Below are 11,897 nucleotides of genomic sequence, written 5' to 3' on the forward strand. Positions count from 1 at the left end.
TCATATAAAAATACGGCATGCAGTTGCATCAAACAATGGTATAAACATAATTCAATGTAAATTGTGATAATCGTAATTAATAATCGCAATTACAATTTCAAGGGAATAATCGACAATTATGATTTTTGTCATAATCGTGCAGCCCTAGTGGCTAGTTCTAAAAACTGAAATACAAATGCATAAATGTATTTCTATTACCAACAGAAACCATCTATATATTTAGGTAAACCCTAATTCAAAGAATCAAACACTGTTTGATAGATGAAGGACTGTTCAATGATCTAGACACACTGTATATGGATACAGCCAGAAAGAATGCTCATTGTGGGGGAAAAAAAACTTGGTCACCATAGTTAATTACAAATTAATTTCTATGGGGAAAATAAGGAGAAATATACATCTGACAATTTTTTTTAGTTTTTATAAATGACTTCACAAAGTCCAGCATATTAAATAAAAGACTGCTGTGAATTCAGCAATAATGATGTAAGACATTTTTTTTTTTTCTCCTTTTTTTTTCCTGTTTTGTTGAAGTTATTAACAGTGCATCTTTCTCAATAGAAACATTTTTGAGTTAATTTACTTATTTCAAAGCTTCTTCAGATGCTGCTTTCAAAAACTGACCAAATAAACTTCTCTCAGAAGATACTACATAATTATTGAATTGTACATGTCTTAATGCCTTCCTATCCCTGAATGGCATTTTTCAGCATTTGGACACAGCCAATGACATAGATGAAAATGAAGAGTTTGGATTAGTAAAAAAAAAAAAAAAAGAACAGGTGGGCGTGACTTACCACCACTGAGCAGCTTCATGACCAACCACAGCTCATCTTTCACCACGAACGAGGTGTAGTACGACACAATGTTGGGATGGTGACACTGGCTCATCCCCTGAATCTCTTTCTAGAGAAAGAAAAAAAAGAGACAATCACTCTTCATTGACAGCAACCCGATTTAACCAATATCCTTTCTAAATGATTCAGAGTGTGCGATAATTGGACAAAACAATAATTTGCTTCCGTCAGGGAATTACACGCAGGAATTAGCACATGTGCTGGTCATAGACTAAAGCAGCTCTCTGTGTATGCAGTCATATAGTATGCGGTCCAGAATGCACTGGGCCTCATGGCGAATAACTGTGGTGCCTCACAATGGTGCCATTCCAGATCTGGATTAATGTTTAAACAAGTCTGGCTCAGTTGGAGAGTTGGCAAATCTTCAGAATCAGTGCTGATATTTACATACGTCAGGTGAAATAGTAGTTTTTATTAGCTCACTCGTATAAGAAGCACCTCCAGCCCCTTCCACTGACCGCAAAGCACGTACAAACATTAAAAATAAACAACATCCATCCAAGCATGCTGTAAACACCATGACACCTTCATCTGACTGCCTTACAGCCTGTTCCAAATAACCAAGGAATCCAAATAAATAGATGTATATGTTACTGTCAATATCCAGAAAAACGCCGCTGCTAGATATATTTTTCAGCATTCGTAAAACAAAAGGAAAAACAAGCCGTTTTCTTCTCCATCCCATTTAGTTGCTAGTCTTTCTAGTTGATGGAGCAGTTGAAGTGAAACACTTGCAGCTCGGAGAGATTGACAGCTGAGGTAATGTTGGGACTGCGGCCGAATCCATCCCTCTGAGCTTTCCCCGACTCATTTGATGGTGGGGGCTTACTAATGATATTACAAAGCAATTCTGCCATTTCTATTTGGCTGTCAGGCCCAGACTTGTTCAATTTGTTACATGCAATGCAAAGCAATCAATAAGAGAAACTAAAAACACTGCATGGTTAATGCTAATGAATGGCCACATGACTTTATACCTTCACAATGCTGAAGCTTCATACCATCTTGTGGTGTTTTGTTAAAATTAAAATGAATGGGGACCAGAGCTTTAAAGCGGATACAAAAGCACCATAAAAGTGGCCATTTATTGCTGTTATATGGAAAAATGTGTTTTTTTTAAATAATAATAAAAAAATGCTGTAAACAAAATAAAATATAGCTTCAGAACATATGCAAGAGCACTATAAAAGCGCCCATTCATTGCAGTCACATGGAAAAGAGTAACTTACTTTAAATAAGAAATGTATTTTGATGTGTTTTTTCATTTTTTTTATATATTTAAAACAAAACCAAATAAAATAGCTTCAAAAAAGATGCAAAGGCACAATAAAAGTACCTATTTAATGCAGTTACAGTGGGTATAGAAAAGAATCACCCCCTTTAAAAATCACATTTTGTTGTTTTGCAGCCTGAAATAAAGACAGACACAGTCTTTGTTTTATTCAGCTGTATTTACTCAGTGCAACTTATAACATCAAAGTGAAAGATATACGAACTCCAACATGTCAGAAAAAAATAAAAACAGAATCACTGAGTTGGAATAAGGATCACCCCCTCCTACAAATGACTGTTAAACTCAATCAGGTGTAGCTAATCACCTTCTCAATGGCACACAAAGCCATTTGACTTTCAACTGTGGTCAGCTGTGGTCATTTTGATCAATTCAGCATGAAAAGTGCTTTCCTGGAGCATTTCAGTCCTTGGTAGTGCAACTGAAGAAAACAATCAACTATGGGTGGCAAGGCACTGTCAAAAGATCTCCGGGATAAAGTTGTGGACAGGCACAAATCAGGAGATTTGACAAAAATTTCAAAGGCTTTATCAATGCCTAGAAGCACAGTGAAGTCTGTTATTAAGAAGTGGAAGGTATTTGGTACAACACAGACCCTCCCTGGATCAGGACATCGCTCCAAACTGGATGAAAGAGCCAGGAGGAAACTGGTCAGAGAGGCGACTAAGTTTCCTTAAAACATAGTGTGTGTTGCAGCTCTTTGATCTCAGCATGATGAGCAAAGCGTTTTGATCAAATTATTCCTTAGTCCAACGATGAGTAATTCACATTACAAAAGAAAGAATGAAAGACATAAAAAAAACCGATCCGAACAGTTGATGGGCACCATTGACTTCCATAGTATTTTTTCCTACTATGGAAGTCAATGGTGCCAATTAACTGTTCGGATTCTAACATTGTTCAAAATATCTTCTTTTGGGTTTGGAACAAGTGGAGGGTGAGTAAATGATGACAGAATTTTCATTCTGGAAGTGAACTACTCCTTTAAGTCAGGTGAAACCAGATTTTCAGGTGTCAAACATTCTAATGTTGAAAAGCCAAACCTAAAAAAAACACAAAAGACTATTGCAATCACTACTCAATAGTGCAGTACAGGAATGACAGAAATGGCAGGGACCCAAGTATGAAATCAGCATGCCTCAACTCAACCTGTTCTAAAGCCTGCATTTACACTGCATACAATTTACACATACACTTCCCTTCTAAATTAACTAAGGTTTGAATATAAGCAAATGCTGCTTTGTAAACCATTCAAGTATGGTAATGAATTGAACCAAAAAATGCAGCCATGTTGTAATTAAGTGCACCACTCTGCTTCAAATATATGGGACGGGTTGCAGCAGTCTCCTCCAATATTTAGATAAAAAAGTCAATAAGAAAACATGCCATTTTAAGTTCTTGAAAAACAACATGGCAATTGAACTTTCCAAGTCGAGTCTTCAAATGACCCTGTGAACATGAGCCATGGTTTCCACTGACCCAAAAAAAAAAACTTACAAGTGCAATCATGTATGCCAGTCAACACAAAGCTCTTCTCGTGCCAAAACCGTGGGATCACTGACACCCCAACAGTGGGCCACTGGACATTGCCCACCCCTCTGTCCCAAAGCTGGACTTAATTCAACAATTCAGGCAGCTTTGGCTGGCTCCACAAAGCCTGTGTCCACTTCCATGATGGACACCAGGTTGAGTGAACAATAATAAACGGGGCGGGCTTTGGACGTTCACTGGATGCTAGCGCTCCATCTGCATTCTCACAGTAGAAGCCAAGGGTCATCTCAGCTTGGCTGGCCGATGTCTACCCGAGAGAGACAAAAACAATGGGCTGAACAGGGAGGGTTACATCAAGAGACTGTTTGCCACCCGATTTGTGTACGTCCAGAGGACAATGAGCAAAGAAAAGCACTGAGACTCTTTGTCTGCGGTTATGTCACTGCCGTTCTGCCACCATGCCCAGTAGAAAAAACACTTTCCTTCTTCCTCAGGGCAAATTTCTCACTCACTATACAATGTTCTCCAGTAAACATTTCCACCTGAATTAAAATTACATTAAAGCCTGGGATAAAATTTGTGAATATGGTTATTCAGTCAAATTCATATGCATCAAGACTATCCACTGACAAGTACTTCGAATTTAAAGGGGTCATATAATGCTACATGCACTTTTACAAGTTGTTTGAACTGAAATGTATGTTGGCAGTGTGTACTCAACCACCCTAAAATGATAAAAATCCACCCAGTGGTTTTTTGTTAATCTACTAAAATTTTTACCCCTTTCTCAAATCAAGCTGATCTCAGATGCCTGTTTGTGTGACGTCACACAGACAGGCCCCTCCCATGATAGTTTGATTGACAGTAGCGTTTCAGCACAGACTGGACTGGTGTCTTACCTTAGACCCGCCCTGAGTGAGCTGTCATCAGTTCGCCATTGTTTCACCGCCGGATGTAGCAGATGTAGACAAGAATGACTCCTAAGCGATTGAGGTGTTCTGTTGTTGGATGTAATAATGAACATAGCAGTCGTTGTTTACTCCCGACATCTGAACCTGAAATCAGCATGCCTCAACTCAACCTGTTCTAAAGCCTGCATTTACACTGCATACAATTTACACATATACTTCCCTTCTAAATTAACTAAGGTTTGAATATAAGCAAATGCTGCTTTGTAAACCATTCAAGTATGGTAATGAATTGAACCAAAAAATGCAGCCATGTTGTAATTAAGTGCACCACTCTGCTTCAAATATATGGGACGGGTTGCAGCAGTCTCCTCCAATATTTAGATAAAAAAGTCAATAAGAAAACATGCCATTTTAAGTTCTTGAAAAACAACATGGCAATTGAACTTTCCAAGTCGAGTCTTCAAATGACCCTGTGAACATGAGCCATGGTTTCCACTGACCCAAAAAAATAAACGTACAAGCGCAATCATGCCAGTCAACATAAAGCTCTTCCCGTGCCAGCCCAAAGCTGGGCTTAATTCAACAATTAACAATTCAGTGGCTGGCTCCACAAAGCCTGTGTCCACTTCCATGATGGACACCAGGTTGAGTGAACAATGAACAATAGGGCGGGCTTTGGACGTTCACTGGATGCTAGCGCTCCATCTGCATTCTCACAGTAGAAGCCAAGGGTCATCTCAGCTTGGCTGGCCGATGTCTACCCGAGAGAGACAAAAACAATGGGCTGAACAGGGAGGGGTACATCAAGAGACTGTTTGCCACCCGATTTGTGTACGTCCAGAGGACAATGAGCAAAGAAAAGCACTGAGACTCTTTGTCTGCGGTTATGTCACTGCCGTTCTGCCACCATGCCCAGTAGAAAAAACACTTTCCTTCTTCCTCAGGGCAAATTTCTCACTCACTATACAATGTTCTCCAGTAAACATTTCCACCTGAATTAAAATTACATTAAAGCCTGGGATAAAATTTGTGAATATGGTTAAATCAGGTGTAGCTAATCACCTTCTCAATGGCACACAAAGCTGTGATCAGCTGTGGTCATTTTGATTAGTTCAGTATGAACAGAGCTTTCCTGGAGCATTTCAGTTCTTGGTAGTGCAGCTGAAACAAACAATCAACTATGGGTGGCAAGGCACTGTCAAAAGATCTCCGGGATAAAGTTGTGGACAGGCACAAATCAGGAGATTTGACAAAAATTTCAAAGGCTTTATCAATGCCTAGAAGCACAGTGAAGTCTGTTATTAAGAAGTGGAAGGTATTTGGTACAACACAGACCCTCCCTGGATCAGGACATCGCTCCAAACTGGATGAAAGAGCCAGGAGGAAACTGGTCAGAGAGGCGACTAAGTTTCCTTAAAACATAGTGTGTGTTGCAGCTCTTTGATCTCAGCATGATGAGCAAAGCGTTTTGATCAAATTATTCCTTAGTCCAACGATGAGTAATTCACATTACAAAAGAAAGAATGAAAGACATAAAAAAAACCGATCCGAACAGTTGATGGGCACCATTGACTTCCATAGTATTTTTTCCTACTATGGAAGTCAATGGTGCCAATTAACTGTTCGGATTCTAACATTGTTCAAAATATCTTCTTTTGGGTTTGGAACAAGTGGAGGGTGAGTAAATGATGACAGAATTTTCATTCTGGAAGTGAACTACTCCTTTAAGTCAGGTGAAACCAGATTTTCAGGTGTCAAACATTCTAATGTTGAAAAGCCAAACCTAAAAAAAACACAAAAGACTATTGCAATCACTACTCAATAGTGCAGTACAGGAATGACAGAAATGGCAGGGACCCAAGTATGAAATCAGCATGCCTCAACTCAACCTGTTCTAAAGCCTGCATTTACACTGCATACAATTTACACATACACTTCCCTTCTAAATTAACTAAGGTTTGAATATAAGCAAATGCTGCTTTGTAAACCATTCAAGTATGGTAATGAATTGAACCAAAAAATGCAGCCATGTTGTAATTAAGTGCACCACTCTGCTTCAAATATATGGGACGGGTTGCAGCAGTCTCCTCCAATATTTAGATAAAAAAGTCAATAAGAAAACATGCCATTTTAAGTTCATGAAAAACAAGGCAATTGAACTTTCCAAGTCGAGTCTTCAAATGACCCTGTGAACATGAGCCATGGTTTCCACTGACCCAAAAAAAAAAACTTACAAGTGCAATCATGTATGCCAGTCAACACAAAGCTCTTCTCGTGCCAAAACCGTGGGATCACTGACACCCCAACAGTGGGCCACTGGACATTGCCCACCCCTCTGTCCCAAAGCTGGACTTAATTCAACAATTCAGGCAGCTTTGGCTGGCTCCACAAAGCCTGTGTCCACTTCCATGATGGACACCAGGTTGAGTGAACAATAATAAACGGGGCGGGCTTTGGACGTTCACTGGATGCTAGCGCTCCATCTGCATTCTCACAGTAGAAGCCAAGGGTCATCTCAGCTTGGCTGGCCGATGTCTACCCGAGAGAGACAAAAACAATGGGCTGAACAGGGAGGGTTACATCAAGAGACTGTTTGCCACCCGATTTGTGTACGTCCAGAGGACAATGAGCAAAGAAAAGCACTGAGACTCTTTGTCTGCGGTTATGTCACTGCCGTTCTGCCACCATGCCCAGTAGAAAAAACACTTTCCTTCTTCCTCAGGGCAAATTTCTCACTCACTATACAATGTTCTCCAGTAAACATTTCCACCTGAATTAAAATTACATTAAAGCCTGGGATAAAATTTGTGAATATGGTTATTCAGTCAAATTCATATGCATCAAGACTATCCACTGACAAGTACTTCGAATTTAAAGGGGTCATATAATGCTACATGCACTTTTACAAGTTGTTTACCGCTGAAGACACAGTGGATTATGTTCATTTTTTGAAGGGAATGCGCCCCCGATCTACCTAAATGCGTCTATGTTCGCGCAAATCATTCGTGATCCAGCTTCACCTACAGAAGAAGTGAGTGTAAGGTTTTTTTGACGAATCTTTGCAAATTAGCAAGTTTCAAGATGAATGCAGCTAAAGTAAACAGTCTCTCTGAGAGCGGCTCGGAAGAGAGGGTCAGCAGAGCTCATTAACATTTAAAGGAAAATGCTACAAATCTGCATGCTCTGAAAAGAGCTGTTTTTGACAGGGTAAAAAAGGTGTTTTTTTACACTACCATTGAGAAATTTTAACCAAACTATGTTACAGTCTTTTCATTAAGACCCTAAAAAATCATATCAACTTGTGGAAAATGGGCATCCTATGACTCCTTTAAACTATGGCAATGACAGGGAAAAACATCCACGGTGATGACTGTCATTTGGTCTCTTCAACTTTCAGATTTGAAAAGATGCAGGTAAAAAGATAAAATTTTCATTGACCCCTCCTTTTCAGTTAGTAAACATTATGACCTTTTTTTTATGGGCGGAGCTTAGGTGGAGGCAGAAAGATTCCCCTGACTGCTTCACTAACGCTAGTTAGCAAGTCTTGTTTGCTTGTTTTTTAACTGAATATGTAATGTCACTCACTGTCCGGGATTGTGATTGTTATTTGAAAATTTTAACTTTAATGGAAGGAACCAGATTGGCTGACTCGACACACTCACTCAATGGACAATCTGACAGGAGTGGCCTGACACACCTACCAGATAGAGAAACCGAGCGTGTATAGTAAATAGAAACTGAGGGCATATAAATCTTTAGATGCCTAGAAGTTAACTACTGTATGTATTCACAGTGGCAATTGTAAGCAAATGCAACTACTTGAACACACACCTGGCATATAACATTTGCCTTCACTGTTCCCTCTCTCAATTGCACTTATGGCAACTGTAGAAAGTGAGACGACAGAAATGGTTTCCTTTATGTTTAGCCTCTGGTCGTTAGTTAACTTGTTTCCCAATTTCTGATTAGGTGGGCATGCATGAAAAATCTTTAGACTCGTAACCAAACCATAATCCATACCAACAAAAGACAATAGTTTATTTAACCTTAACTGATATGAAGTGTGCGCTGCAAACGTGAGCATTTTTGATGATCGTTTCAGTCCAGTCTGCTCGTTTTATTGCTTTTAACCACAGCTGTTGTCGGTTTTTTGTCTGGCAATGGCAGCAGGTATGCAATAAAATTTCAAATTGGAGCCTGTACTCCTTTGATTCTGACACTCAACAACACAACCAGATGACATTTTAAGCTCCTTATGTAGCCGACTCTGTGCTGGTTTGTATATAGCTGCCTCCAGTTATCCCTTTGTTTTGCCTCCAGCTCATGCTGTGATGTAATTGTGACGTTGGCACTAAAAAGGTCTATAGTACAGCAGAAACACCTGTGTGCATTTATGATTTAACAATCACTTTGCTTTGACCCACTGATATTCTCACATTGCCCTGATCCCTCATGACCCAAACACACTTATACACACAGTCTACCAACATGCCACCAGAAACAAGCTATTTTTCCATTAGCTTGAAAACCAGATTAAAACAGGTCAGCAGGATATTTAGCTGATTCACTTTCATCAATTTTAAGAACATTTCCTTTGAGATCAGTAAAAGGAAAATTGCTCTCCTGCAGAAATATATCAAAAACGCAATCTAATTTATATCTCAGAATGTAAATTTCAGCTGTCATGAAAAAGGGCTGCAAGTTTTAGCTAAAAAAACATATTAGCTATTTTGACAAGTATTACAATTGCGTGCAGCTTGATCTTTGATATGATCATTTATGATTATTTGCTAATTTTTACATTTTGTACTTGTATAGTATAGTAATATATTATATAATGTATAGTAAAATAATAAAAATAATAATAATCCTGAATATTAAAATCATTATACAACAGTAATATTTAATATTTGGTCCAGTGGTCCAGTTGCAGAAAACTGAAGGAAGACCTTTGACCATATTACAGTATAATATATACTGTGTGTATATATATATATATATATATATATATATATACTTATAAGTTGTATACATTTAAATTGTACATTGTACATTAAAAGTAACAAAGCACAAAGCTTATATTGTGATTATAGGATGGGATGCACACTACAATGTTTAGTGAAGTTTTGTTCACTCATCAGCTGAAAACAGTATAGACTAAAAGATTTCGGTTCATCAAAAAGAAGCTGTATGAAATGAAGCCATGTTCTAGGCACCTAATCTATCTAGGAGAAATGCAATATATTCGAGCACCGTCATCTGATGGACAATTGGCAGACACTGAAGTCATGTGATTTGAAAAGGCCTTGGGGAGGTCTTGTCACGTCCCCGCAGAATAAACGCTGCAGTGGTACACAGTGGGGTCACTATAGATTCAGCTTGACGTCAGTGGCACTGACAGGATCGCAGCTCAGTCAGAGAGGAAAATTGTTCCTCCCACCACAACAGAGTCACACGGATTCTGCGTTGTGACTTGTTTGGACTGTCCTGTTCTTTTCTTCACAGCCATCTGGGCTGCTCCTGCATGTTGGCAAGAACTAGAGCATGCTACACTCCTGCAAATTGGCCTGATCAGAAGTGAAATTGACCCAAACCTCTGGAAGGAACTTTCTCCGAGTGCAGCCCTTGATGCAGATTGTATGGAATAGCTGCCTGCTGCTCCCGCTCATTACTGGAGCAATCTGGCTTTAATTTAATGTCTCCTCTGGGTTTAAGAGAGCGCTCTGCAGGTCATAAAGGCAACGAAAGCATCGGAGGAAACCTGAACTTCAAATTTTCCATGTGACCCTAACTCGACAAGAATCTCCCTTTAACTTTCACCCAAGTCATTCCCAAGGGTTTTCTTCAGTTCAGCTGGAAGAAAGTCTCCATTTACTGAAATCACTGAGGGCAGGACTAGGGATAATATCAGCCATGACTTCTAACTCCTCTGTAAGACACCTGGATGTGGGAAAAATTTAGTTTCTGGTAGCCTCCTGCAGTGAGCTTGTAAATCGGAAATATAAGCTTTCCCAGTGAACAACGAAATGGGCTCCGTCTGTTCACAAGGAACATAAGTATGACCTTTTGAGCTCCTTGAGGAGTTGACAGATGAAGTTAATAAGCTGAGAAGGGGAAAGGATTCGTGTAGAAACATAAGGCCTCATGAATGGAAACTATAACTTGGCTGTAACTTAACAAGAATGTAACAAAAAGGCAAACTAGGAAACTTTCAAACAGAAATGGATGTTTTACAATTGGAAGAGAGGCAAAAAAGTTATTTAATGACTGGGATGAAGCCTTATATTAGTCAATGTTGTGATTCAAAAAGAAGTGCAAGTGGGGATTCTGACTAGGAAAATAAACTCAAACTGGAAAACAACACAGGGAATCCCTTTGGTCCAGTTAATAACGTTTCCAGGCAATCTGGAAATGGTATAATCCATGTGTCAACTCCTTTTCTCGTAGGAAAGAGTTCTGATTCTCATTTACTGAGAGTGCGAATGCACACATTTACACAACCGGAAAATGTTCTTTTTCATTTTTTTGTTTGTTTGTTTGGTTTTTTTGGAAAGGAATTCATCCTTTTATTCAGCAAGGAGACAAATGGAAAGCAGTTATTTTCAATTGTAATAATATTTTACAATGTTACTGTTTTACTGTAGTTTTGATCAAATACAGTGCACAGCATAAATGAGTACACCCCCTCTGAAACTTAACAAATTCAGAAATTACTCTTTGCTTAGAATGTTATGATGTTTTAGAGATATAATATTCCAGCAAGTCTGCTTGATCAGTTACCAAAGAAGAATGTTCAAATTATTCAAGAAAATACCATTTTCATATCAAAGTGATAAAATGTTGTTGCAAAAATGAGTACACCCTCCTGAAAGTTACTAAATAAAACTAAATGTATTCATTTATGCTGTGCACTGTAAATGCAGCCTTGGTTAAACAAACAAACAAACAAACAGTAGTGTACTGTACTTACACATTTACTTTTTTTCTAAATTTAAGATAAAAATGCACCTAATCCATGCATTTAGGGTATATTAATTATATACTTGTGCTAATATATATATAGACTTCAGATGCAAAACCCTCTAAGTCCGTCTAAGATTTTTTTTCTTTTAAATTAGCATTTTATCAGGCTCATATGTTTAGGTTCAGTAATTTCACTTTAATGGCAAAGAAAAGGTTATTAGTCAGTTATTGAATGTCTTGTTTTCAAAAATGTCCAATGTTATTTTCATAGGAGCCTGATAAAAATGCTCATTTAAAAAGGAAAACCTCAGACGGACTTTGAGGTTTTTGCATCTGAAGTTTTCTACACACACACACACACACACACACACACACACACACACA

At 38.6% G+C, this 11,897-nt stretch overlaps 1 protein-coding gene across 1 annotated transcript in view; it reads right to left on the reverse strand.

Annotated features, from left to right (window-relative positions):
• Nucleotides 1-797: 797 nt before the first annotated feature.
• LOC107701617 (serine/threonine-protein kinase OSR1-like) overlaps nucleotides 798-11,897 on the reverse strand; it is a gene marked incomplete at its 3' end in the record, with an annotated part of 30,126 nt that continues 19,026 nt past the window's right edge. Inside the window, exon 3 of the mRNA XM_016503660.1 lies at nucleotides 798-906. Within this exon, the coding sequence (XP_016359146.1) occupies nucleotides 798-906 (109 nt within the window). The remainder of the gene's footprint in view (nucleotides 907-11,897) is intronic.

The sequence above is a fragment of the Sinocyclocheilus anshuiensis genome, unplaced genomic scaffold (assembly GCF_001515605.1).
Source record: "Sinocyclocheilus anshuiensis isolate Anshui unplaced genomic scaffold, SAMN03320099.WGS_v1.1 scaffold1626, whole genome shotgun sequence".
Lineage (NCBI taxonomy): Eukaryota > Metazoa > Chordata > Actinopteri > Cypriniformes > Cyprinidae > Sinocyclocheilus > Sinocyclocheilus anshuiensis.